Source organism: Camellia sinensis, chromosome 8 (assembly GCF_055761805.1).
Source record: "Camellia sinensis isolate YWXY chromosome 8, ASM5576180v1, whole genome shotgun sequence".
Taxonomy (NCBI): domain Eukaryota; kingdom Viridiplantae; phylum Streptophyta; class Magnoliopsida; order Ericales; family Theaceae; genus Camellia; species Camellia sinensis.
Window position 1 is genome coordinate 74335969 of NC_138968.1, and position 27345 is coordinate 74363313.

The 27345-nt window shown below is 36.1% G+C and overlaps 1 protein-coding gene across 1 annotated transcript; it reads right to left on the reverse strand.

Annotated features, from left to right (window-relative positions):
• Positions 1-20454: 20454 nt before the first annotated feature.
• On the reverse strand, positions 20455-26866 carry LOC114262497 (phenylalanine ammonia-lyase G1). Its single transcript, XM_028202856.2, has 2 exons — positions 26044-26866; positions 20455-22362 (listed from the first exon to the last, which is right to left on the reverse strand). Exons 1-2 carry the CDS (start codon positions 26421-26423, stop codon positions 20613-20615), a joined length of 2130 nt encoding a protein of 709 aa, XP_028058657.2. The 5' UTR covers positions 26424-26866; the 3' UTR covers positions 20455-20612.
• Between the last annotated feature and the right edge of the window lie 479 nt (positions 26867-27345).

Consider the following 27345-nt stretch of genomic DNA (forward strand, 5'->3'; position numbering starts at 1 on the left):
TACGTCCCCATGTTTTTTCTCTTTTTTGAAACACCGGGATACGTCCCTATGTTTCTCATTCCTTTTCGAAACACCGAGATACGTCCTTATGTTTCTTCTCCTTATTCTGAAACACCGGGATACGTCCCTCTATTTCTCCTTTCTTCCGAAACACCGGGATACGTCCCTATGTTTCTTCTCTTTTTTCGAAATATTGGGATACGTCCCTATGTTTCTCATTCCTTTCCGAAACACCAGGACACGTCCTTATGTTTCTTCTCCTTGTTCTGAAACACCGGGATACGTCCCTATATTTCTCCTTCCTTCCGAAACACCGGGATACGTCCCTATGTTTCTTCTCCTTTCGAAACACTGGTATACGTCATTATGTTTCTTCTCCTTGTTTTGAAACACCGGGATACGTCCCTATGTTTTTTCTTTTTTTCCGAAACACTGGGATACATCCCTATGTTTCTCTTTCCTTCCGAAACACCGAGATACGTCCCTATGTTTCTCCTACCATTCCAAAACACCGGGATACGTCCCTATGTTTCTCCCTCTTCGGTTAAAAGTGTTCAGAATACGTTCCAATGCTCACACCATTCCGAAACACCGGGATACGTCCCTATGTTTCTCACTCAATTCGAAACACCGAGATATGTCCCTATGTTTCTCCCCCCTTGGTTAAAAGCGTTTGGAATACGTTCCAATGCTCACACCATTCCGAAACACCGGGATACGTCCCTATGTTTCTCACTCAATCCGAAACAGCGGGATATGTCCTAATGTTTCTCCTTCTTTGGTGACGAGCATTTGGAATACGTTCCAATGCTTATACCTTTTCGAAACACGGAGATATGTCCCTATGTTTCTCCCTCTTTGGTTAAGAGCATTTGGAATACGTTCCAATACTTGAACCACTCTGAAGCACCGGGATACGTCTCTATGTTTCTTCTCCTTTTCTGAAACACTGGGATATGTCCCTATGTTTCTCTCTTTGTTCCTTCCTCACACAATTTCGACGTGTTTGGAATTTGACTTAGGTTGCGTTGTATGCACTCCTAATTGTTTGTTTTGGACCTCCTCTCATGATTCCGGCATGGTTGGAGTTTGTCACCCTTTGCATCTTTACTATCATAGCATTTCATTCGCGCTATCTTGCGCATCTCACCTGTACTTGTTAGTACATTGCATTGTTTTGAATACAAGCCGGCTTCACGAAAACGTATAAGTCCAATTACAAACCGGCTTCGCGTCAGCGTATAAGTCCAATTACAAACCGGCTTCGCGTAGCATATAAGTCCAATTTTCAAACCGGCTTCGCGTAGCGTATAAGTCTAATTTTCAAACTGGCTTCGCGTAGCGTATAAGTCCAATTTTCAAACAGGCTTCGCATAGCGTATAAGTCCAATTTTCAAATCGGCTTCGCGTAGCGTATAAGGCCAATTCTCAAAGTCTTCTTGCATATCATTTGCATCCTGCCCCTAAACTACGCTGGTTTGATTCCTTGCAAAGGGATACGTAGGCAGCCTGCGGGCACAACCATTTATTTATCGGTAGCTTGTACGCTTTGTCTAAGTCTTCGGCCTTGGGAAAAATGGGTCGTCTCTGGGCTTTGACACTCACTCCCGTCATTTTTATGACTTTCGAGTTCTGTCAAAGAGGGGCAACTGTAGACACCCCATTTTTGACCGTCCTCAAGACTTGGACGTCATCGTTTGAACACTCGATGATCATCCCTGTTCGTGTTCATCTTGAGTTCTCGGAGGTTTCGGCTACGCGCCTTGCCTCAAGACCTCTCGACTTGTTTGTTTTGCATTTGGTTTTATATCAAACACTTATTGTTTTGCTTCTGAGGGTGGGAAATAGCTTGTAGGCCATCCCCACACCTCACCGGCCATGGCTTAAGGCCACTGGCCTTGTTTCCTTGCCACCGGCCACTGGTGATGGCCGGTCGGCACTGTTGATGGTCGGTCGGCACATTTTGTGGTCGGTCGGCCAACTTTGTTGGCCGATTAGCCACTTTTTCTGGCCGAGACCTTTTCTTGAGGGGGGTTTGAACCTTTTGAACCCCCTGTTTTAGCTTCTTGAAGAAGCTTGAACCTTTTGAACTCTTGGTTTTAGCTTCGTGAAGAAGCTTGACCTTTTGAACCCTTTTTTAACTTCTTGAAGAAGCTTGAACCTTTTGACCCTTTTTAGCTTCTCCAAGAAGCTTGACCATTTTTTTAGCTTCTCCAAGAAGCTTGATCCTTTTTTAGCTTCTTGAAGAAGCTTGAACCCCTTGACCCCTTTGCCTAGCTTCTCCAAGAAGCTTGGCCCTTTTGCTCCAAGCTTCTAAGAGAAGCTTGGCCTCTTTGCTCAAAGCTTCTAAGAGAAGCTTTGCCCCCTTGGTTTCTCTATAAAAAGAGGGCCTCTCCTCCCCTTTAAGGGGTTATAAAATCTGATATATATCATATATATATCACTCTCTCTCTGTATCTCCCTCTTTCTCTACATTTGTGTGGGTTAGAGGGTGCAAAAGGGTCTAGTTCTTGGCCATTTGAACTACACCTCCTAGCACAACACCTCCATCATCAACCTAAGGAGCTTGGAGGCCATTTTCAGAGGCTAAGGGACTATTTTTTTGGATCAAGAGGCTGCTGTCCCCTTTTGGCTACAAAGGTAACTCCTTTTCCCTCTTTATTCCCCATTGTTCCACACACTTTTAGCCTATCTTTCTTGCTGATTTGAGATTTGTGTATAACATAAAAAAGTTATTATTTTTTGTGTTTAAGTTACTCAATTAAGGTCACTTTTGTGTTTGAGGTTGTTTACCCCCTCTTAGGCCTTATTTGGCCCCATTTTTGTGTGTTTTTGGTGAGCTTCGGGACCACCTTGTTTGGGCCTCCTCACCACTGAAATCTTGAGGGATTTCAGTGGTGAGGATGGTCTCTTAAGGTTCTAAGAAGGAGAGGGCCATCCCCTCTCCTTGTTGTCTTCAAAAAGTGCCATTTTAGCCTCATGTGTGAGCACCATTTTTAAGTTCATGTTGGCCATGTCTTAAGTGCTATTTGTGCTTATTTTGCCATGATATAGCACTATTTTTACTAGGTTTAGACACACCATGCTTAGCTTGTATACATGTCTTGTAATGCCATGATTTGCCTTAACATGTGCCTAGCATTTATACTACCATGATCATGTGTTTTGGCCTAGCTTTGTGAAGCTTTTATGCTTGTTTTAGTATGCTAAGGGACTGTTTTTGGTCATTTGAGTCATCCATGCTTGGCTTTGTATAGCTACCATGCAAACTCTCTTGTATGCCTTGAGCATTGACCCCTCTAGCATTCAATCCTTGCATTATTTCAGTGGTTTGGAACCACTTGTCATGTTATTTCACTCCTTGTGGCATGCCTATATGCTTGCATTTGATATCCCTTTAATGTGTTAAAAGGTTATTCTCTTATGCTCCTTGTTTGGGCCCTTGTGCATGCTTCCATACTTAAGCCATTTAGATGCCATTTAGGTGGGTTTTGAGGCTCATTTTAGCATGTCACATCTCTGTTTTCAGTCACTTAACTCATGCCATGTGTGGTTGCACTAAGTGTAGTTCAATGCTTCTTTGGTGAGCCTCAGGCTTTAGATCATTTGTTGTATGGTATGCTTGTCTTGTTTGCTTGTTTTGGCACCATCATTAACATGATTTTCAGAGCTTACATTGCATGCCATATGCCCATGTTGTTCCTCTTTTAAGTGTGCTTAAAAGTTGTCACTATGTGCCTAAGTGTTGGACCCTGCATGCATGCCTATTTGTTTGTGTTTTGGCTTCCATTCTTGAGCATGTTGGCCACTGTTTTGGACCTAGTAGAGGGCTGTCCAAATTAGTTTAAGTCCATCCTTTTGGCATGTTGTTGCATGCCATACATGTTTGTATTTTTAGGTACTTAGCCTGTTAACATGTTGCCTGTTTAAGTGTCATTGCATTTGGCATGCTTCTTGTGTTAAGTCGCTTTGCATATTTACATGTGTTATGCCTTTCATGTTGTTGCATGTGTGTCATTAACATTGATGTTATATGCCTTGCATGCTTACTTGTTTAGTTCATGTGCCTATTGCACATGGTTTTGTTGTTTGCATGATCATGTTGCACACTTAGCTCACATGCCTAGGTTGCATTACATTGGCATGCATGCTTTGCCTCTTGAATTGAGTATGATAGAGGTTGAGTTCATTGTGTGTTTATGTGCATTATATTTGACATTAAAATGCACAACTTGGTTTCTTGGGCCATCACGCATTGAAATGCGCGATTGGTGGTCCTAGAATCGAGAACCATACCCCTTTGAGTCATAAACATGATAAGGGGTGTGTTGGTGCACACATTTGCTTGAAATGCATTGCCATGCCTTGTTTTGCCCTCTGCTGCTGTCAAAATAGGTTCTGCAGGAAGAATTGGCCGGTCGACTACATACAGTGCTGACCGACCATGTATTGCTGGCCGAGAGTCACACCAATGGCCGATGACCACATCCCCTTAGCCGGTGATCATTTACCTTGGCCGGTGGCACTCCACAGTGTGCAGAGAGCATACCTTGGGACTTGTGTAGTCTTCAAAGGTGCCAAACAGTGAAAACAGAGACAACATGTGTCATGGCAATGGATTTCTGAGCGAAGCCAATCCGAGCATGCATTCATCCCTCTTCCAGAGGCTGTTTTACTGCTTTAGTAGCTTAGTTAATTTGTTTAATTAATTCAGGGTTTGTAATATTTAATTAGCTAGAGTAGTTAATTACTTATTCGGTTTGTATTATTCTTTTGGTCCCTCCGAGAGAGGGCGAATTTGTAATAAGCGTGGGTGCGTGTGTGCATGTCTTCCAACCCCCACTTCTTTCTCCCTTTTACTTACCTGCTTTTGATGGCTAGTATTAGGTCATATTTAAATTAGCATACCTTATGCTATGCATGCGTGCATCCATACATTTGTCTTACATGCACCGGGCTCGGCGCATCATGCTAACTGCATTGTATTTCAATTCCAAGTTGAATACATGCTAGTTGTAGCATCATCATATGCCATCCATAGATTAGCCGAGCCTATTGTAGCTGCATCTTGCATGAGTTGCATTAGCCATCTTAACACGAACCAGGATCATGCACATGATTACTAACTAGTTTCTGTTTTGGCTTGGTGTGCTCGGTAAGCATTTATGTTTTAGCATCCTTACATGCGTGTGAGTGTTGCCACGACAGCATGCTTACCATGAGGCTACTTGCTTATGTGATACAACTGCTTGAATGCCTGTAAGTGGAGGTTAAATTACCTAAATTGGAATAATGCATTAAAACTGTGAGTTTTAAGCCCACTAGATAGTGGCAAAACCATCTTTTCTAAAGCCCATTTGAGGGTGGCAAAACCTGCATTTTAGCCTACTTGCGAGTAGCAAAACCATTTTCAAAACAAACATGCAATGTTTTGTTCCAATTTAGGCGATTTGGCCTGTACTTGTTTGTTGTGCGCATAACATAGTAATTCTAGGCTAATAACCGGAATAAGAACACATAATGCTTTCAAAACAAGATGTCATGGTTTGTAGAGGCCAATCTTTGATCGGGCGAGCGGGGGTGCTCATAGTTGACCTTCCCCAATCGTACCCAAGTTCCCGAGCCGAGGCAACTTTGGTGATGACGGACACGTGGCCTTAGGCAAACGAGTCAGGGTTTCCTAAATTCCCCCAAAATAAAATATTTAGGTGGCGACTCTGTCTCTGGCAAAGCAATCCATGTTTGGCACTTCTTTTCTAAAAATCTGTTTTGTCAAAACGATTTGCCGGATTTGGACTCTTTAGTTCAGATTAAGAACCGACAACAAATCGAGTCCGAACTGTAGAGTGAGACCCTCCCGGGGCGCGTCTACAAACCTACATATGCTTTGCCTAGATACTCTAAACCAAACCTTGAGGGATCTTTGCTGAGGTGCTTAAGCTTTCATTTTAGCACTTGAGAGTGTGAAATTAGTGGTTTGAGAATTCAAGCGATCATTCATCTTCAAGAGGTATACATTCTAGTTCTTTTGTACCATCTATTTCTCATCTTTTCTTGTTGTTTTTGAGTTGTTTCTCACCTATATTTTTGGGCTGAAACTAGTGGTTTAAAGCCATTAAAGGTAAAAGGGGTGGATCACCCTTCTTTGAACCTTGTTTCATAGACTTTTACCCTTATGTTTCCCACATTTTTATCATCTTTTGTTAAGCTTTTTACCACTAATTTTCAGAGGTTTTCAAAGGCTAAAAATCATGTTTTGAAGTCCCAAAAATAGAGGGGGTAACCTCCCCTCCTTGTGCTTGTTTACTAGCTTAATTGCTCATGTTTTTAGCTTACTCTTTTAGCTGTTTTTACTTTAATCCCAACACTGTTTTTGTGTAAATTAGGACTGTTTTTAGGAGTTAGCTTCATTTATGCTTTGTATAGTATGCTTGTTGTGTAATAGTCCTCATAGACTTTGTGGTTTAGGCCTTAGCCACCAACATATTTGAGTTGATAGTATTAATTTCTTGCTTTCCATACTTGTGTTCACCTCTAAGCATCTCTACAATCTCCCTCCTTTATTGGCTTTTTCTCTTTGTTTTAAGAGTTGCTCCGAAAGGAGTGTTGTTTAAGCTTGAAGGGTGATACTGTGCTTAATGGTTTAATCGCTTTGGAGGTCCATTACCAACAGCATGATCTCCCTCTCATGCCTAAAACAACATTTGGTTTGGTACTTCTCTCCTTTAGTGGACTTAAAGCTCATTATTGGACTTAATTGACTAATGAATGGAAGGTAATTTAAAAAGGGGTTATCAATGGTTTAAAAATGGAACAAGATAATAAAATGGTTTGGGTTCAATCGGACGTTAATTGAACCCATTGAGTCTTGAGTCGTTTCATACTTGTTAGTGATGAAAACGGTTCAAGAATCAATGCAAACCTTTTTCCCGTGATCAATCTATGATAGGGAGGAGGTTTTGAGAGTCTTTTATTGTGCATTTATCGAAATTGTATCCCTTGGTTCATAAGTCATCACGCAATGAAATTGCACTGATTGATGGCTTGTGAATCGAGCCTACCTCTCCTTTGAGCTGTTTGATGATAAGGAGAGGCAGTGTGGACAAACATCCCCTGAGAATGCTCTGCTTGTGCTCTGTTTATTTTCTATTGCAGCAGGAGAAATCCAACATCAATGACCGGCAGACCACCTTTACTGGGCGGCAAGCCACTACTTCTGGCCCGCCGATCACTTTTTCCATCGAGGCAATGTACTGTTTCCTGCAGAATAGAGCAGAAACTGAGGTGAAAAATCATTGCAATCTCCTGACTGTGCAACAGAAGCATTCTAGTAGCAAAACGGAGAGCATTTTTGGGCAGAAATCCACATCCATGCATAAACAGTTCCTTGATTCTCAGGATCCGTTAAAATAATGTTGTAATAGTAGTATGTTGTACTTAAAGTAGCAGAATTGTAACTAATTTGTTAGTTTAGTTAGAATAGCTAGTTAGTGTTGTGTTATACTTAATTAATTAGTTAAAGTAATTAGTTAATTTATGGTGTTGTAATAATTAGCTAGTATAGTTATTTTATTTCATTTGGGTTGTAATAGATTAGTAAATTCGTAGTGATTAGCTAGGCATTCATTTGGACCCTCATGTGCGAGGGCCAATATGTAATATTTGTGTATGTCTTCCAACCCCATGTCTTTCTCCCTTTTATTTATTTGCTTATGATGGATAAAATAGAACATTGTGTTTCATTTAGCATATTCTATGATTTGCATCCACTCGTCTTGCATGCATCGAGACTCGGTTCATCATTCTAACAAGCATTGTTGTTTATTACTTCGTTGAATACGTGTTTAAACCGCATGCTATCAAATTGATTCACATGTCATAATTAGTGGCCGAGCCTATTAATTACGTTTTTGCATATGTTGCATTAGGCATCTTTCATTAGTTAGGATCATGCATTTTTCTAACTAGTTTCTCTTTTGGCTCGCCTCGAGAATTGGGGTAAGCTTTTATTTGCTTTAACATATTGCATGAGTGTGATTGTTGCTATGTCAAGCATGATTACTATGAGGCTAATTGCTTAAGTGATAAATTGTTTGAATGCCTGTGGATGAAGGCTAATTGCTTGAATTGGGATGATTTGATCAAATGTACATATGAGATCATTTTTTCAAGTGGTACATATTCAAACAATTTTCAAACAAACATAAAATCAAAGTGTTCTAATTTTTGCAAATTAGCCTATACTTATGTGTAACACATAGTAAATTAGTCTAATAATTGGAACAAGAGCATATGATATAAATAAGAATCACATCATGATTAGTAGATGCCAATCTTTGATCGGGTGTGTGGGGTGCTCAATTCATGACCTTTATCTCTCGTACCTAAGTTCTCGAGCCGAGATAATCTTGGTGATGACGAACAAGTGGCCTTTGGCACGAGTCATGAGTTTCCTAAATTTTTCAAAAATATTTAGGTGACAATTCTGTATCTGGCAAAGCAGTCTATTTTTGGCACTTTGATTCAAAATTGATTTTCCAAAAGAATTACTGGATTTGGACTCATTTATGTTTATCTATTTCACAGTACACTTGTGGAATCAGATTTCGAACCACAGGAGTCCGAACTATAGGGCTAGTCATATCCGAAAGGAGCACAAAAAGTCAAGCTACAAGGACCATCCACGAGGACATGTTAGCAACAGAATCATTGTGAGTAATATCTTAGTAAAGATATTTTCTTGCTACTCTATTTTCTAAATGTCCTAATGTAGTAAGTTTTCTGAATTCGTGATTTTGCAAATGTGAATGAGTTCCTATTTGTCTGATCAACATGATAATTGTAAATGTGATTAATGTGACACAAATGTATATGATGGACCTAAGGTCGTTCTGGATATCTAAATTGGACCCAAGGTCGTTCCGTATATTTGACAAGACAAACCCATGGTCATTCTTGATATCTGATAAGTCTGATTATCTATTATGAGTTGACCAAATAATCATTATATAGCTGTAAATGATTATACTCGAGGTCGTTCTATCACAATTCGGACCTGAGGTCATTTTGTCACATGTTAGACCTGAGGTCATTGTGTAACATGTTGGGCTCAACGTTGTTCTGTCATACATTGGAGCCGAGGTCATTTCGTTATGATACGAAACTATACGAGAATGAGTTTGTTTAATATTAGAACTCATTCGTATAACCCATTTACTTTGATGTTATTTGCTGGGCTTTTGCTCACTCCGTATTTATATGTATGTAGGTGAGCAGCGAGATACACAGCCTTAGTAAACCTGTAAAGGAATCCTGAGTTTTTATGGAGTCAGCCAATGACGCCTCACACACGAAGCTTTTGTCTTTTGACTGTCTTTTACTTTCTTTTGTTGGTTATGTTTGACCATGTTTGTATATAGTTTTGGTTTTGTATGGTTATGATATATGTATGATCTTAGACATGTAAGATCTTTTATATATATGCATGGGTGTGAGTTATTAATATACAAAAATATTTTTGTTCATGTCATTTATGCACAAGCTCATTGGACAAATTTTACATTTTTGCTTATGCTTTTGGCCCCATATAATTAACTACAATTTGATTTATGTCTGAGGTCGTAAGTAATCTCATGATTATTGGCTGGTTATGATCCAAACCTCTAAGGGCGGGTTTAGGTCATGACAAAGTGGTATCAGAGCACGAGTTAATAACTTACACACTTGTCTAATTGAGCGTTAAGGTGTTTAAAAAAGACTTAGAACTGCATTCCAATTCTACAAATATGTGAATATGTGAAAAAATGTATATGAGAATATGTGCTTACGTACAACTACGTCTATGTGTATCTGTGTATATCTCTATACTCGCCATGATATGAGTTCATGTAGAACACGGAGAGAACAAGGATAGATGGGTTGGAAGAATCTTCCACAACCCGACTTGATAGACTGGAAAAAATAGTACAAGAAATGGCAGAGACCTTAAGACGACAACAACAACAGCTACCACTACGGCAAGAACCTCCACCACCACCGGTGCAGGAGCATCAAGTGAATGTTTTGAAAGTAACAAAATATGTTGAGGTGTTAGATCGAGCACTGATATCTGAAGCTAACATGAACCGATCTTTTGAATATAAAAGAAAGAGACAAAGCTCTGATGTGAACAAGGAATTCTTGAAGAATAAGAAATCGAAGTTAGAAACATCTAGGCAAGATGAACTCACTCAAAGAAATGATTCAGCACCAATCTGTTCAGAATGTGGAAAAAAGCACCAAAGAATTTGTTATCAAATTTCTAAGGCTTGTTATAGATGTGTTAAAATAGGTCATACGATACAGAACTGTCCCTAGACTGAACAAAATATGAATAGACCCACTACCTTAGTTGGTTTTGTACCAATGGCAAGACTTGTTACGACAAGAGGAACTACTAGCAATGGTAGTGTAATTGCACTCGTCCCAGAAAACACGCAAAACACTAGGACTGTTGTCCTAGGTACCTTTACTGTTTATAAACGAATGCCTATGTGTTGATTCATTCTGGACTCTTATATATATACACATTTGCTTGGTACGTTAATTGATTCCAAACACACACACACACACACACACACACACACACACACACATATATATACCTATGCTCAAGATGATTTGTTATATTACTTGTTCCCACTAACTAGACCATCAAGACTTGACTCTGTGATTATGTGACTGGGTTGGGCACCCCAAATAATGAACTCTATATTATGTGTGATTGTGTACCTTGCTTGTTTAAGGTTGACTGGACTATTTGATTAGACTATTAGAACCATGATTTTGTGATTATATAACTTGTTTGAAACTCCAGTATAACGAACTCTATATTATGTGCCACCGAGGAACTCTATGTTATGAACAATTGCATACCTATATACGTACATGTGAACTTATTTGGATAATGCCATACTGTATATGACCTGAAACGCTTTGATATGAACCATTATGATGTATGATCTTGAGAACAGATGAAATTAGAACACTGCGAAACTATTGACTATGTACCTAAGTGAATTAATTGTGACCCTCGGAACCAAATGTAGCTTGTTTGAGAATGATGTGGCAGAACCTTTATTTGATTTGATCTGATAGAACCTTTATCTAATTGGATTTAATAGAACCTCTATTTGACTTGATTTCGTTTACGGGGGATTATGAATTGTACCAGATTATATTGCTAAAAGAAATTGAATTATCTAAACGTTTACCTTATGATAAGAATTGCATGTGGATTGCCAACAACAAACCGATCTAATCATGAACACTATTAAGAACCAACCTTCAACTATAGGGGATATATCTATTATAGATGAATTGAATTGTGCAAGTTTAGTAATTGATTGTTTTAGAGAATGACTGCTTCCGTGTTACCGTGTTTTAAACCCGATGCTATGGGAATTGTTAACAACAAACTATTTTGATTATAAACACTGCTTGGGATTGAAAACCTCGACTATCTAGAAGTATATGAATTTAGTACATCTTGTGATTGACTACTTCAGTATTATCATACTTTATAATTAGTGCTATGGGAATATGTGAATTATGTACGTCATGTGATTGATTGCTTTGTTGTTAGCTTTACTGACTTGAGAATTAGTACCTGGATCCACTTTATGTTCCTGATGACTTCCGAATAACCTTGGATGACTGTGATGAATCACTGAACCGAATACTGAATTGAATCGTGAACTATGGGATGATTAAGGAATTGAACTTCTATGACAAAAGGGAAATAAATCGAATAAAGTTAGATGAGATCTGAAGCAAATGTATTGGTGGCCTAACATGAAAAAGGGAATTGTTGAATTGTGTCTGCAATGTCAACAGGTCAAAACTGAACATTAGAGACTGGCAGGGCCACTTTGGACACCTAGAGGTATGAACTCTATCTAGATTATTGTAGATAGACTGACTAAATCTACACATTTCCTACCTAAGAGGACTGGTTATGATGTCTACAGATTGGCTACAATTTACATTAATGAAATTGTTCATTTATATAGAGTACCGGTACCCATTGTTTCGGATAGAGATCCCAAAATTTGTGTCAAGATTTTGGAAGAGCCTTCAAAGGGAAATGGGAACAAAATTGAGGTTTAGTACCGCATTTCATCCGCAAACCGATGGGCAATCAGAAAGAACTATTCAGACTTTAGGGGATATGCGCCAAATGTGTGCCTTGGATTTTCAGGGACGTTGGGAAACCAAATTATTGTTGGCAGAGTTTTCTTACAACAACAGTTTCAATTCTAGTATTGGCATGGCACCATACGAAGCCTTGTATGGCAAGAAATGTAGATCTTCGGTCTGTTGGACAGAAGTTGAGGACAGAGTTTTGCTTGGTCCCAAGATTGTACAAATGACTACCGAAAAGATCAAAATTATTTAGCAAAGGCTTAAAACTGCACAAAGCTGACAAAAGAGTTATGTACATCATAGAAGAAAGGCTCTTGAGTATGAATCCGGTGATCATGTGTTCATTCGTGTGATTCCGATGAAAGGTCAATCAAGGTTTGGCAAGAAAAGTAAATTATCACCTTAATACATTGGGTCGTTTTAGATTCTGGAAAGACTTGGTGAAGATGCATACCAAATTGCTCTACCGCCAAGGATGGGGCAAATGTATAATGTGTTTCACGTATCGATGTTGAGAAGCTACCTCAGAGATTCGTCCCATATTATTGACCATCACCGGATAGCTCTCAATGAGAATATAGAATATGAAGAGAAGTCGATCCAAATTCTTGACCGATAAGAGAAACAGTTGAGAAATAGAGAAATTCCTATAGTAAAAGTAGAATGGAAAGACCATTATAGCCCAAAAGCAACTTGGGAGAAAGAAGATGAAATGAGGCAAAGGTATCCCGAGTTATTTCTGACTCAAGGAAATGCAAGTTTGGAGGACCAAACTTCTTAAAGGAGGAAAGAATGTGACAACCCCGTCACGTATTATGCCTTAATCCTTTAATGTTGCATGTGCTTATGTGCTTAGGGTGAATTTGAATGCTAATTATATGTTTAATGTGATTTTTGGATTCATATCTATTAACTGTAGGAATATCTATTGAGATTTATGTTATAATCTAAAATTGAAAGCCTTAATGGCATCAGAAACCAAAATTGGTTAGCTTATTGAAATGGCATAATTTTTAAAGACTAATGAGAAGTATGGTTAAAATTTGATTCAAATTAAATTAATTAGATTAAACTAATTATAACTAAGTGTGATTAATTAATGCTTAAGTCTAATTAACACCTTAATCTAATTACATGTATATACATGGGTAAGTGAAGTGAATTAGCTCATTTTCAGCTCAACAATTCTGCTAAAAGTCTAAAGGGACAGGGAGAAACTTCATTCTAGAGAGAGAGGAGGCTAGAGGACTTGGAATTTGACAAGGAAATTGGAGAATTGGGTAGAACAAGTCAAGTTCTTGCTAGAATTATTGTTCTTAAAGGCCTTAGATAAGTGTTTAACTCCTAGTTTATGAATCTAAACTATCAAATATGTGAATTCAAAAAGATTAATGTGATTAAATGTAAGAATTGAGCTAGGATTGCTAGAATTAAAGTTAAGTCATACATGCATGCATGATTTTGAAGAGTTCTATCATTTTTTAACATAATTTTGCTATCTCAGGTTGAATTGAAGGTTATTTCATACATGCATCTTTAATTTATAAAGGATTAAAGTTGGATTTCATGTTTTTGAAGTCTTGGTAAAGTATTTGAACTCTATTGACACATGCATGAGAATTTGCGGTTCATTTTGAAGAATTCTTGAAGTTTTGAGCTAAAGATTTGAAATTGAGTACATGATTGGGTTTTTGAAAGAGCTTATAAGTGTTTTTTAAGTTGTGAATGAGCCATGCAGGTTCATGATTTGAAACTATGTGTTAGAAGCTTAACTCTGTTCTGGAAATTCCAGAATTCTGCTTTACCGCTCAAGCAAATAATCTGTAGCTCGAGCACACATTTCATGCATCCAGTATTTTTACAGACAGTACAATTGGCTCAAGCGACGAACTCACCACTCGAACGACCACCTTTTATTTTGCACCTTGGCTCGAGCAAACATCGAGCCTAGATTTGAACCATCCAGCACTTTTGCAGACCATATGGTCCGCTCAAGCGACCAATGTTGCACTCGAGCAAACTGTCCTGTTTCAACATATTTTGAAAAGTCATGTTTTACCCATTTTGGCATTCCCATCCCTCTCTAAACAGTCTTAGACATGAATTGAACCCCCTTAATGAATCTATGAGTTAGAATGAGGCTTAAAAGAATTGAATAAGTTAAAGAACCATCCGGTTAAGTAATGTAATTCAATGTGTATATGTTCATGAATTGTATAGGACCAACCGTAAGGATGTGTCATCAACCAAATCATTGTCAGTAATATCTTAGTTATGATATTTTCCTCTTACTCTATTTTCTGAATGTCTTAATGTAGTAAGTTTTCTGAATTCGTGATTTTGCAAATGTGAATGAGTTCCTATCTGTATGATCAACTTGATAACTGTAAATGTGCTTAATGTGACACGAATGTGTATGATGGACCTAAGGTCGTTCTGTATATCTGAATTGGACCCCAAGGTCATTCTGTATATTTGACAAGATGAACCCAAGGTCGTTCTGAATATCTTATAAGTTTGATTATCTGTTATGAGTTGACTGAATGGTCATTATACGGCTGTAAATGATTGGACCCAAGGTCGTTTTATCACATGTTGGACCTGTGGTCATTCTGTCACATGTTAGACCCCATGTCATTCTATCGCATGTTAGACCCGAGGTCGTTCTGTCACATGTTAGACCCGAGGTCGTTCTATCATATGTTGGACCCGAGGTCATTCCATTATGATACAAAACTATTACGAGAATTATTTTGTTTAAATTAGAACTCATTCATATTAATGTTATTCATTGGGTTTTCGCTCACTCCGTATTTATATGTATGTAGGTGAGCAGTGGAATACCCAGCCTTAGTGAACCCATAAAGGAATACCATGTTTTTATGGAGTTAGCCAAGGATGCCTCATCCACGAGGCTTTTGTCTTCTGATTTTCTTTTGCCTTCTTTTGTTGGTCATGTTTGACCATGTCTGTATATAATTCTTGATTTTCGTATGGTTGTGATATATGTATGACCTTGGACATGTGAGATCTTTTATATATATGCATGGGTGTGAGTTATTATTGTACAAAAATACTTTTGTTCATGCCATTTATGCAAAAGCTCATTGGACAAATTTTATATTTTTGTTTCCACTCCTAGGCCCATATAATTAAATACGATTTGATTTCTGTCTAAGACCGTAGGTAATCTCATAATTACTGGCTAATTATGATCCAAATGTCTAGGGGCGGGTTCAGGTCATGACAATCGTCGTTGTTTGTTTTTCTTACAATGGTATCAGAGAAGTGTTAAACTGAGTATGCAAGTGTCGAACTATAATTCCTAGGAGAGAAAATTTTCAAACTTAATTTTGTCCAACATTAAGAGAGGAAATTGATAGACAGTGTCTTGCTTTGGTGACTTCCATTCGATTGTTCAATTACTACCAACGCATAAACAACCCAATAGTGCATCCAAAGTTATTGTGGTTTGAAACGACAGAAGATCAATTGCCGAAATCAAGTTTAAATACCGTCAAGTAGAAGAAGTTTTACAAATCAATTTTTTTTTTTTTCCAAGTTGTGAAAACGCGTCTCCATCTCCTTTATCTTGTTCATTTCAAAATTTCAGTAGAGACATTGATTTTTCTAATGAAAAACGACAAGAACAAATTGTTGTTGCAAAACCCATTTCTATTTTTTGTTACCCACCCTGTCACCAGAGAAGAAGAAGCCAACGGTTGTACTAATGTTGCAAAGGTTCTATTTTTGTTTTTTTTTTAATTTGTTTTTGGTCCAGATATTAAGTTAAAAAGAAAAAAGAAAAAAAAAAGAAAAAGAAAAAAAAGGCCCAATAATCAAGTAGCAGCCCACATGCGTGTGGTCTTCCTCTGCTGACCCAGGCGTCCCAATACTTATATTCATAATCTATTAATATTACCTGCAGCAAATTATATTTAATATTATTCTTCCTAATAAACTTGGATCCACAATTGTGTATATATATTTAACATTATTTAATAGTACACATTTTTGTAATGGCAATTGAAAGAGCCATTAATGCTTAAAGAATTGAGATACTTAATGGATACAATTTCTGAGCATAGAAGCGCAACATTTCTTATCTTCTTACACATGAGAAAACTTTGCACACTCTTTCTACTTATAAAACAAATGATGATTCTAATTGGATAAAAAAACAAATGGATAGAGAACGAAGCAATGGCAAAGGCTACTTTGTTACACAACATGAAAGATAATAATATTCCGCTATTTAAAGAACATTAGACTGCAAAACAAATGAAGGAAGCACTAGAAAGTAAGTATAGAGTTCGATTAGTCACTCAAATACAATTGCTCTTAGACGAATACAGTAACACTCGTATGAGTGAAAATGACAGTGTTGGTGATCATGTTAATTAAATAGCGTTAATTACTAAAGAATTATCCCACGCTGATCATCCTTTGTCGAACAAGATGCAAATAACTATCATACTTAATAGTCTTCGATTGACTTGGGATCATATTGTTACATCTTTAACTTATAGCGAAAGAGAGATGTCAATGGTAACTTTGCATGTACTCTTAGTTTTGGAAAAAGAAAGAATGAAACAGAGGCACAGAAAAGGCTTGTCTTCTAACTTGTTTATGGCACAATCTTCAACACAATCACAGCATAGTTCCTATACGCCATTCAATAAGAAGAAGACTACTCATTTCAAGAATAGATGGAAGAAAGGACTCCAGAAATGGTAACAGAAGTAGCAAGGGTGGCAAAAAAAACAAAGCAATAAGAACCAGTCAAGCCCATGCTACAATTGCAGTCAGAATGGTCACATCAAAGCCACATGCCCTAAGAACAAGCAGAGAAAGGATCACAACCCCATTGCCATGATGGTTTTTGAAGCAATGGTAATTGAACCTTCATCAAATTCACAGTGGATTGATTATGCAAAAACTAGACACATAGTGGATTTCACTGAAAAGAAAGTTGGTGAACACAAAGCCTTTATGGGCAACAACCCTTACAGTGATGTTTTGGGCATCGACAACTGTAAATTCTCTGTTAATGGATCTTGTATCGTACTTCATGATATGCTTTATGTACCTAGCATCTGAACAAATTTAATTTCAATTCTGGTTTTAGGACAAAAAGTTTTTGAGATTAATTTTAGGCTTGACACAGTGTCAATCAAGAAAGGAAGTGTGTTAGTGAAAGGTGCAAGAGTGAATAACATGTACTATCTTCCTATTGATAATAATAAAGTATGTATTTCTGATTATTTTCATGTCTCTACTTGTGATAGTTCTTATTTATGGCATCTAAGATTAGATCACATTAATAAAAATAAAATGTCTAGAATGTGCAAAAGTGGACTATTACCTAAAGTGTGTCCCGATGATTTTGATAAATATGAACCATGCATCAAAGGAAAAATGACTAGCAAGCCATTTTCAAAACATTGAAAATCGTCAAAATTACTTAAAGTAATTCATTCTGACATTTGTGGCTCTTTAAGAACTAAGACTCATCGAGGCATGGAATACTTTATTACTTTCACTGATGATTATTTAAGATATGGACACATCTACCTTATTAACACAAATCAGAGGCAATTGAAAAGTTTAAAGACTACAAATTAGAGGTAGAAAAACAACTTGGTCGGTCCATTAAAAACTTGAATAATGATAGAGGTGGCAAATATGAAGCCATGGATTCTTTCTGTAAGGAAAATGGCATATAACATTTGTTTACAATGCCATACACTCCACAACAAAATGGGATTGTAGAAAGACAAAATCGTACTTTAATGGAACTAATAAGGTCTATGATGCCACATGCTGATCTTCCCATTTAGTTTTGGGAAGAAGCCTTGTCCACCGCTACGTACATATTAAATAGAGTTGAAACAAAGGCCAAATCTTTAACTCCTTATAAACATTAGAATAGAACTAAACCTAATGTTTGAAAAAGCACATGTACTTATTCCCAATCCTTTAAGAGATAAATTGGAAAGTAAAACCTGGGAATGTAAGTTTATTGGATATGTTGAAAATGGGAGTGATTATCATTTTTACCATCCTGAACGTGGATTGATAGAAAGTAACGATACTATTTTTCTTGAATCCACTGATCTAGTTACTCCACTTGAACAAATTAAATTTCTCTCCAAGGTATCTCAAGATTCTTCTTTTCCTTATTTGTCTCAAGAACCGCAAGTTCTCCCATAACAACCTAATAGTGGGAGGAAGAGAAAACAAAGTGATGTTGTTTTACCTAAGTAGAATCCTGAGATAAGTGAGAGTAAGAGAGCAAGACGTCGTCCATCTACTTTTGCTATAAGTTGGAAATCGAAAAATAAACCATTATTCCTAATTCAACAATTGAGGCTGAACTTATTGCTTTAGCTACAGCCAGTGAAGAAGCAAATTGGTTAAGAGATTTGTTAAATGAAATCTCTTGTTAGGAAAAACTGATTCCACCTGTATTGACTCATTGTGATAGCACCGCAGTAATTGGTCGAGTTAATAACAGTTATTATAATGGTAAAGCCAGACCTATCAGAAGAAAACACAGTACTATGAGATCTTATATGAATAATAGCATCATAAATGTGGATTATATTAAATCTGGTGGTAATCTTGCAGATCCATTAACTAAGGCCTTAGCAAGAGATGAAGTCTAGAATACATCGAGGGGGATGGGGTTGAAGCTCATTGAATATAGCAGGAGCCATATATGAGGATACTCAACGCAAGGACCAGAGATCCTATAACTGGGTTCAATGAGAAAAACGATCATATGATAGCCGTGAGAAATGCACTAAATTACTCTTTGCCCATCCCTATGATGTAAGTGTATTTATCTAGTAACGTTGTAGATGTTGAGTTATTAAAAAACTCTTAATGAATTTCTGTAGCTCTTATTGAGTGGGGTGTCATAGTTACATGAGCACTCTTGACAGAATTCACCTATGTGAGTGTGGTAGTGGGGCCGCTACCTATGAGATTTAAGCTAATTCTCAAACACACTCATGAATCCTGGGATCGCACAAGGTCGTAACGTGCTGGCTTTTAAAGCTTATGTGAGCATCTGGAATATTATATGTGTGCAATAATTATTTATTTCCCTTAAGTAATCATAGTTCAATGTTGAGCATATTATTGGCTCTGGAGTAAATATTATTGTTTCACTAAAGGAGGTTCAATGCAGAGCACACCTACTATGATGCATAATATCCTTATTTGCCTAGTAATCTCAGTTTTTGTTACCTATAATATTAAAATAGGTGGGGGAATGTTAGCATATATTTCAATATTATAATGTGCTACTGGTTTGATTTGTTTTATTTTCCTCCAAGTTAATCCTTTCTTGGTGTTCAAGAATCCTTCAAGTCTTCCAAGTCTTTGCCTAGTCAAGTCTTCTTCTAAGTCTTCCAAGGGTCAAGTCTTATCCTCCAAGCTACTTCCAAGGAGCCTCCAAGCAACTTCCAAGAATCCTCCTCCAAGAAACTTGTCCACCAAGCTTTCATCTCCTATAAATTGATCTAACTTCTTATCTTGGATGTAAGAAGAAGTTTTTGTTGCTTTATTATGTTTGTGTGAGATTATCAGGCAAATAAAAAAGGGTGTATGTGATAAAGTTTGGGTTCAACCAATTGTGCAGTATTGGTAAACCATACGACTTAGTCAGGCTGTTGTATCCTAGGAGGGATAAGTCAAGGTTTTTTCTGTTGCACCGGTGTAAGGCTTTGCCTAACCGCAGAGGGCTTGAATGTCCTTAAAGAGAACGAATTTCCTGCGCCTCAGCCCTTACAATAATTATTGTAATTTTTATTATTTATATTTTCTGATGTTTTATTTATAATTATCACCAACAAAATGCAAACCACCAGGGGTTATGCAGTGTATAAGAGCCCAACCATAGTAATTGTTTACAATTCTCTATCTTTGAAAATTCAGTTATACTACAAGTAACTGTGCAACTTGTAAGGGAAGAGCCGAGTCTTACACTTGTTTAAGTATAGTTCAAAATTTTAATAAGTTTTAAAATTGTGTTGAATCTTTAATTGTTTAAGTTTAGTTCAAAATTTTAGTAAGTTCTAAAATTGTGTTGAATCTTTATTTATTTATTATCGAGTTTAGTTTAATTAGTTTAATATTTTATAATTCGCATAAACATAATCAAGTTGAGTTTAAAAATTTAACCAACTTCATAATATTTTACGTAAGAAACATATCTCAAATTGAATATGCGAGTAAAGGAGAAGTGTAAACGAATGACAAAGATTCAAGAACAAAAATACAATCTTCATAAACAGTTTGAGATCACATTTAAAAGATTACAACTTACAAAAAAGAACCATAAATGTAATGTTCACATACACAAATTTATATATGATGGTAATATTAATTAACAATTTAATTAAAACATCCTAATTAACTAACTAGCAAATTGGAAGAGGAGCTCCATTCCATTCCTTCAAACACTCCATCAATGGATCAACCAACTTCCCTCCACAGAGAGCCGTGAAAACCTTGTCAAACTCCTCCCCCGGCGACCTGACTTTCTCACCGGTCAACAAACCAGTCCCTAACTCTTCCCTCACAAACCTGTACAATGGGTATGACCTACATTCCTTAATCCTGTTTCCAACCACTGCCTTTCCACTCTCCACATCACGCCTTGCACTCTCAACTTCTTTTGGCAAAAGGGCTTTTAGTTCTTCCTCAAATGCACCTATCTTTTGGAAGATTGAAGTGCTTGAATTCTTCTCTCTTTCACCGTTCAAAAGAGCGTGCTCCACAAGGACTTGCCTCAGCTTCTGCATCAATGGATAGGTACTGCTAATTGGGTCATCGATGTATGCGAAAACGTGTTCTCTATCGACAACTTTGAGCAACTCTTTTTCGCAGAATCTGGATGGGTGAAGCTCTCCATTGAAGCCCATTGTTAGGACTCTTTTGGCTACTTGGCTTACTGTGTTCTTGACTGTGTTCTTTAGGTTCTCTTCTATGTGCCTCAAGTCTATGGCTTGGCATAGAGCTACTAAAAATGAGGATGACATGAGTTTCAATATGTCAATAGCCTCAGCTGTCTTTCTTGAAGAGATCAAGCCTAGGGAGTTCACATCTTGGTTGTGTTGCTCGGCGCTTTGGACGTGGTTGGTCACCGGATTGGCTAGAAATTGGAGTTCAGAACAATAGGCAGCCATGGCTATTTCAGCACCTTTGAATCCGTAATCCAAGCTAGGATTTCGACCACCGGAGAGATTTGAAGGCAACCCATTGTTGTACAAGTCATTGACAAGCTCGGAAAATTGGGCAAACATGAGTTTTCCAATCGAAGCGACGGCTAGGCGAGTGTTGTCCATTGAGACTCCAATTGGGGTCCCTTGGAAATTCCCACCATGTAGGGCCTTGTTCCTCGATACATCGATTAGCGGGTTGTCGTTCACCGAGTTTATCTCTCTTTCAATCATCTTCGTCGATGTGCGGATGACCTCAATTTGCGGGCCTAGCCATTGAGGCGATGTTCGGAGGGCGTACCGGTCTTGTTTTGGCTTTTGAAGGGGGTCAATGTCATGTAATTTTTGGGCTTCTTTGACATAGGAGCTTCCATCTAAAATATGTTCCATAATAGCTGCTGCCTCAATTTGGCCAGGGTGGTGCTTCAATTTATGGGTCAAATGGTCCGTAAATTCGGGCTTTCCTTGCATGACTTCGGCAAAAATTGCTGACAAAACTTCAGAGAGGATGGCAAGGATGTTGGCTTCATAGAGAACCATGGAAGCTAGGGCCGATCCAACTGCAGTGCCATTCACTAATGCAAGGCCTTCTTTGGGCTGCAATTCAAAAAACCCGGTCTTGATGCCAGCTAGCTGGAAGGCCTCGGTTGCATTGAGCGTTTCTCCGTTGGGCCCAACTGCCTTGGAATTGGGCCTGCCCGTCAAAAGCCCAGCAATGTAGGATAGTGGGACAAGGTCACCGGAGGCAGTGATCGTGCCACGGAGGGGCAAGCATGGGGTGATGTTGTGGTTGAGGAACTCAGTAAGGGCTTCTAGGATCTCGAACCGAATGCCAGAGTAGCCTTGGAGGAGGGTGTTGACCCTAACTAGCATTGAGGCCCTTGCTGCTGACTGAGGAAGAGTATGGCATGATTCAGTGCCATTTCCAAATATTCCAGCATTCAAGAATCTGTTGCACCAAAGAGTTTTATAAAAATCGATCAGTAACACAGGTTTGTACATTAACACAGTTAAGAATAATTGAATGATTGACTTGGTAAACTTCCAGTGGCAGAAATCTCTTTGATGGGTTGGGCCCAATTACTTCTTTTGTGAGTCCAACATCACCCAATTACTCGAACAAAGAGTTTCACAAGGAATAAAAAACGGATAATTATTGGGTAGTCGCAAAAAAAAAAAAAAAAAAAAAAAGTGTAGAATTTCTAGCCAATAACATAGATTTTATATTTATCAATAATACTGTGCAAATAATACCATATGATATTTTAGAACTAATTAATAATTTTTTGAAGATAACAATGAATGAAAAAAATCAACCAACTAATGTATCAAAATCAAACACATAAAGTCATTTCCACCATTAACACAAAAACAAATTATTGAATGGTATACAACAGGGGAAGCCGGTTAAAAATTGACTTTTTTAATTTTTTATGATTTTTTTTTTAAAAAAAAAATATGTAAAAAAAATAATATGATCTAAAATAAATTAAAAATAAACTTTTGACTTTCTATGTTATTTCCAAAAGAGGCCATTATGTGAGACTTGCACATTTGTGAGTGTCTATCTCCCATTCTTTGATTTGTTTATGTGCTACTAGTATTTTTGTTACTAAATAGAGAATTGACTGCTCATTTATAAGAGTTTTGACTCCTAGACATTCTACTTTATGGTCAAATCAACACATCCTTTACTTTTATTACCGCCACATCATTTTGGTGGAGGCTTCTCCATAAATTTTTTTTGTAAGACTAGAAGTCAATAAAATAAAATAAAATAAAAAAGAAGAAGTAACCAATACAATTCATATAAAAGTAGTATTTTTAAATCCCTTTAAATCATTAAAATGAATGAAAGTGGTATTTTTAAAATTATAACCTGTTAACAGTGAGTATTTTGATTTAAAAATGAAAGAATTACAAAATGTCACACAATTGAGTGAAAATTTTGTACAAAATTATGTTTGTACTTAGTATTATTTTTGGTCAAACTGAATTTTATTTATTTACTTGTTTTTGGGAGGAAGTGAATTTTGTTTTTTCATATATCCTTTTGTGATTCCCAATCAAATGTGGGCCCAAACACTGACTTTTATTTTAGTGTGTGGCCTAGGACTTGGGCAACTGTCGGGCCTAGTACAAGTTTAAATGGGCCTATTCATCCATTTATTGGACCAGACTCCGTCCTATGAAAGCGGCTATTATTTATTGGGCATACAATGATGGATTTGACAGCCCATATCTAATACAAATCAGTGTGTTTGGTGTCAGTTTGCTGAATTCAATTTTATGAAAACTGAATTTTTTTTTTTTTGTTATTAGTGAGTATTTTTTAAATTTTAAGTTTTTTTTTTTTACTTTTTTAGATACACCTTACTTAGATGTATCTAAATAGTAAAATATTTATGAAAAAATATTTTTAAAATCTAATAAATACACAAAAATATGAAAAATGTACTGAATATTTGTAATTTTTTTATATTTTTTGGTATTTTGTGTATTTTTTAAAGATTTTTTTCACAAATATTATGCTTTTAAAATATATTTATGTTAGGTGTGTCTAAAAATTAAAAACAATTGCTTAAAGTATTAAAAAAAAAATCATTGAAAACATTAAAATACAAAAAATAAAAAATAGAATTTTTTGAAAATTATTTTCTGAAAACTGAAACCAAACAAGCTTGTTCCTCTCTCCTCCTAAGTTTTTATTTATTTATTTAAAGGTTAAAAAATTTAAAATCTAAAATACTTAGTTTAAGTATCAGAGCATATTCGGAATTTAATCACAAGGTTTTCAACTAGGTACAAATTAGTTGGATTCTCCGTCATAAAAAAAGAAGTATTGGGGTGTGTTAGTGATATAAATAATAAAATAATAATATTATATGTATTAATTAATATATTGATAGATAATGTCACATAATTTTAAAAGTATGAGGTCTTTGTAATTTGTATAATAAGTGGGATCATAATTTTAAAATAGTAATGTCATAACATATATTAATACACTAATTGATATATCAATTGATACATGTAGTACTACCGAAAAAGTATCTACCTTTATAACTATTTAAACTTTTAGAAGAATTAATAGTTAATCATTTAATAATTTGATTTTTTTTAAATGTTGGTAGTTGGAATGTCATATTTACATAATTATGAAATATTTAGTAAATACCATGATGTTCTAATTAATAGTATAAATGTTTGTTTGTCTGTTTGTTTTTTTTTTTGTTTTTTTTTTTCAAATTTTTTTGGCTTATCGTTAATTATAATAATAATAAAAAAAGGATTTAGTGTGGTCTGTAATTTTTTTATTTTGAAATGGGGAAGAGTGTGATTTGTATTTTAACATTAACATTTACCACCTCTAAAAGTTTGAACCTCATAATAATTATTATTTTTTAATCCATCGTACCTTTGAATTAAAAAAAAAAAAAAAAAAAAAAAAAAAAAAAAAAAAACTAAATAGAGGTCTTGTTTGGGAACATTTTTTTTAAGATTTTTTTTTTTTATTTTTTAGCTAAAATATGATGTAAAAAAAACTAATATATTTGAGATGATTTTTTTAAAAAAAATTTACGAAAAATGTTCAAAAAGTAGAAAGAAAATGAAAATTTTGACTTTTTAATATAAGTTATTGATTTTTTTATTTTTTTAACAACTTTTTTGACTTTTTGATTAAAAAGTGATATTGACAAACGAGGCCGTGCAACAAAAACAAATTACAGAAACATGAAAAAATTATGCATTTTAATAATTGAAATACTATACTTTTTCATATGTTTGTACTTTTTTTTTTGTAAGTTTTATTTTATTTTTATAATTTCCCCAATTAAGAAGACTTCTGACATACTGCCAAACACTGTCAGTGATAACACCCCTATTTATAAAAAAAAAATAAAAACAACAATTTAACCTACTTTTTCTATTTTAATAATTTTTTTAATAGAAAAACTTCCTTTAAATATCAATCTAAGATAAATTAGTACCTACCACATTTAATACATATATTTTAATGACCTATATTCTATTTATAAAAAATAAAAATAAAAACAACAATTTAACCTACTTTTTCTATTTTAATAATTTTTTTAATAGAAAAACTTCCTTTAAATATCAATCTAAGATAAATTAGTACCTACCACATTTAATACATATATTTTTTATTCAAAAAAAGAAAAAGAAAAAGCAAGTTTAATGCATTTATTAGTGCAAATTCCCTTATTTTTGTTCCAATCAAACAAATATTCCCTAAGTGAGTCTTTTTTTGTAAGCTATTATTTCAGTCTGAATACAAAGTACCTGAATGATTATTTATATCACACAACTGTTAAATAAACGTAAATCCCCATGTATCACTTCTAAATTTTTTCATTACATGAATTATATAAAATACCATATAAACTTTACCAGATGTATTTCAAAAACTACATGATAATAACTCGTCTCTCTAGATTCAATTAATATTATTGATTACTCTCCGCCAAATCATAGAGCTGGAAGATCTTTAAAAGAAACCACCTAATGACCTATACCCTCTTTAATTGGAAAACAGCCTATGCAAATCTATAAAAAGATAATAATTAATGAAGAAAAATAAGCAAAACAAGATAGTTTGATTTCTTACCTAATGAGTTCCTTCTGCAGAGCACCACCCTCTTTGGTCCTTCTATGTGAAGTTGCACCAAATCCAGTTGTCACCCCATAGCTATCTGTCCCCTTATTCATGCTCTCCATCACCCAATCACTGCTCGCCTTGACGCCGGCCCGGGCCGCCTCCGCCAACTCCACCTTCACCCCGGTGTTGACACCGGTCGCTATCGCGGCCACTTGTGATATGGTCAAGGTCTCGCCTCCGAGCCGGACCGCCGGCTTCCGGTACTCCGCTACCATCTTCTTCACCTCCTCAAAGTGGCTGCCCTTTAGCGACTCGGCTGCCATCACCCAGTTCAATGGGTCTTGGGCACATAAAGTGTGACCATTACTTGTACCATTGTGAAATTCCATAGGGAAATTAATGTGAAAAAAAAAATTAATCTAATGACAACACGATCAAAATACGAGAGAAGGAAGAATTTTTAGCGATCAGAATAAAATGATTAGTAAGCTTTAAAATTTAAAAAAGAAAAAAAAAAAAACTTAAATGTATGTATGTATATGTATATGTTGAATCCAATAAGCTTAAGCTAAGAGGTAAAGGAAATTGCAAAGCCTTTTGAAGGGTTGAATTTCCTGAGTTTTTGGTGAGCCATTTTTGATTGCTTAAATAGATGAGCGTGTTAGTTGAGAGATGCACGTGGCCGTTGGATTTATATGGAGATCAGCGATGGAGGATGGAGACACGTGGCAGGAGGGTGAATGAGTGTGATTGATATCTGTACTCGTGGTGGTGGTGGCATGAAGGTGAGAGAGAGGAAGGGTTGGGGGTCCAAGAACGCCGATTCTTACTCGTCAAAGCCCCAAACCAAAAATGATTTTAAAAAGAGGGAATGGAGGTTGGTGAGATGAGGGGAGCCCATTGGGGATTGGACGCAAGCACCACGTCATCAACCCATTTCTCCTACAAAAATTAAAAGGAAAACTACAAATCAGCCTAATTTTTCCAAAAATAATTACAAATATATGAAAAATTTTATAATTTTAATAATGAAAATTTATAATATTTACTATTAATTTGTAATTTTTTTTCATTTTTCAATTGATATGTTATTTCCCCAAAATTAAACATGGGTTTGGTAAATTACCCAAATTTCTTTTTTATCAAATGGTTACTTAGTTGTGGATAAGATTGTTCGGCTCGTTAAAAATTTATTAGGAATACATATATTATTAATCATTTCACAATTTACATCTATTTCGCTTCCAATCATCCAAAAAGAAATAATTTTTAATGTCAAATTTCATTTAAACTAAGTATATTCTAATCTAA

Coding starts and splice junctions, on each gene's coding strand:
- LOC114262497 (XM_028202856.2), bottom strand. CDS start 26,423: ATGGAATTTCACAATGGTACAAGTAATGGTCACACTTTATGTGCCCAA. Junction 22,363..26,043: donor CTGCAGAAGGAACTCATTAG/GTAAGAAATCAA, acceptor TTGGTGCAACAG/ATTCTTGAATGCTGGAATAT.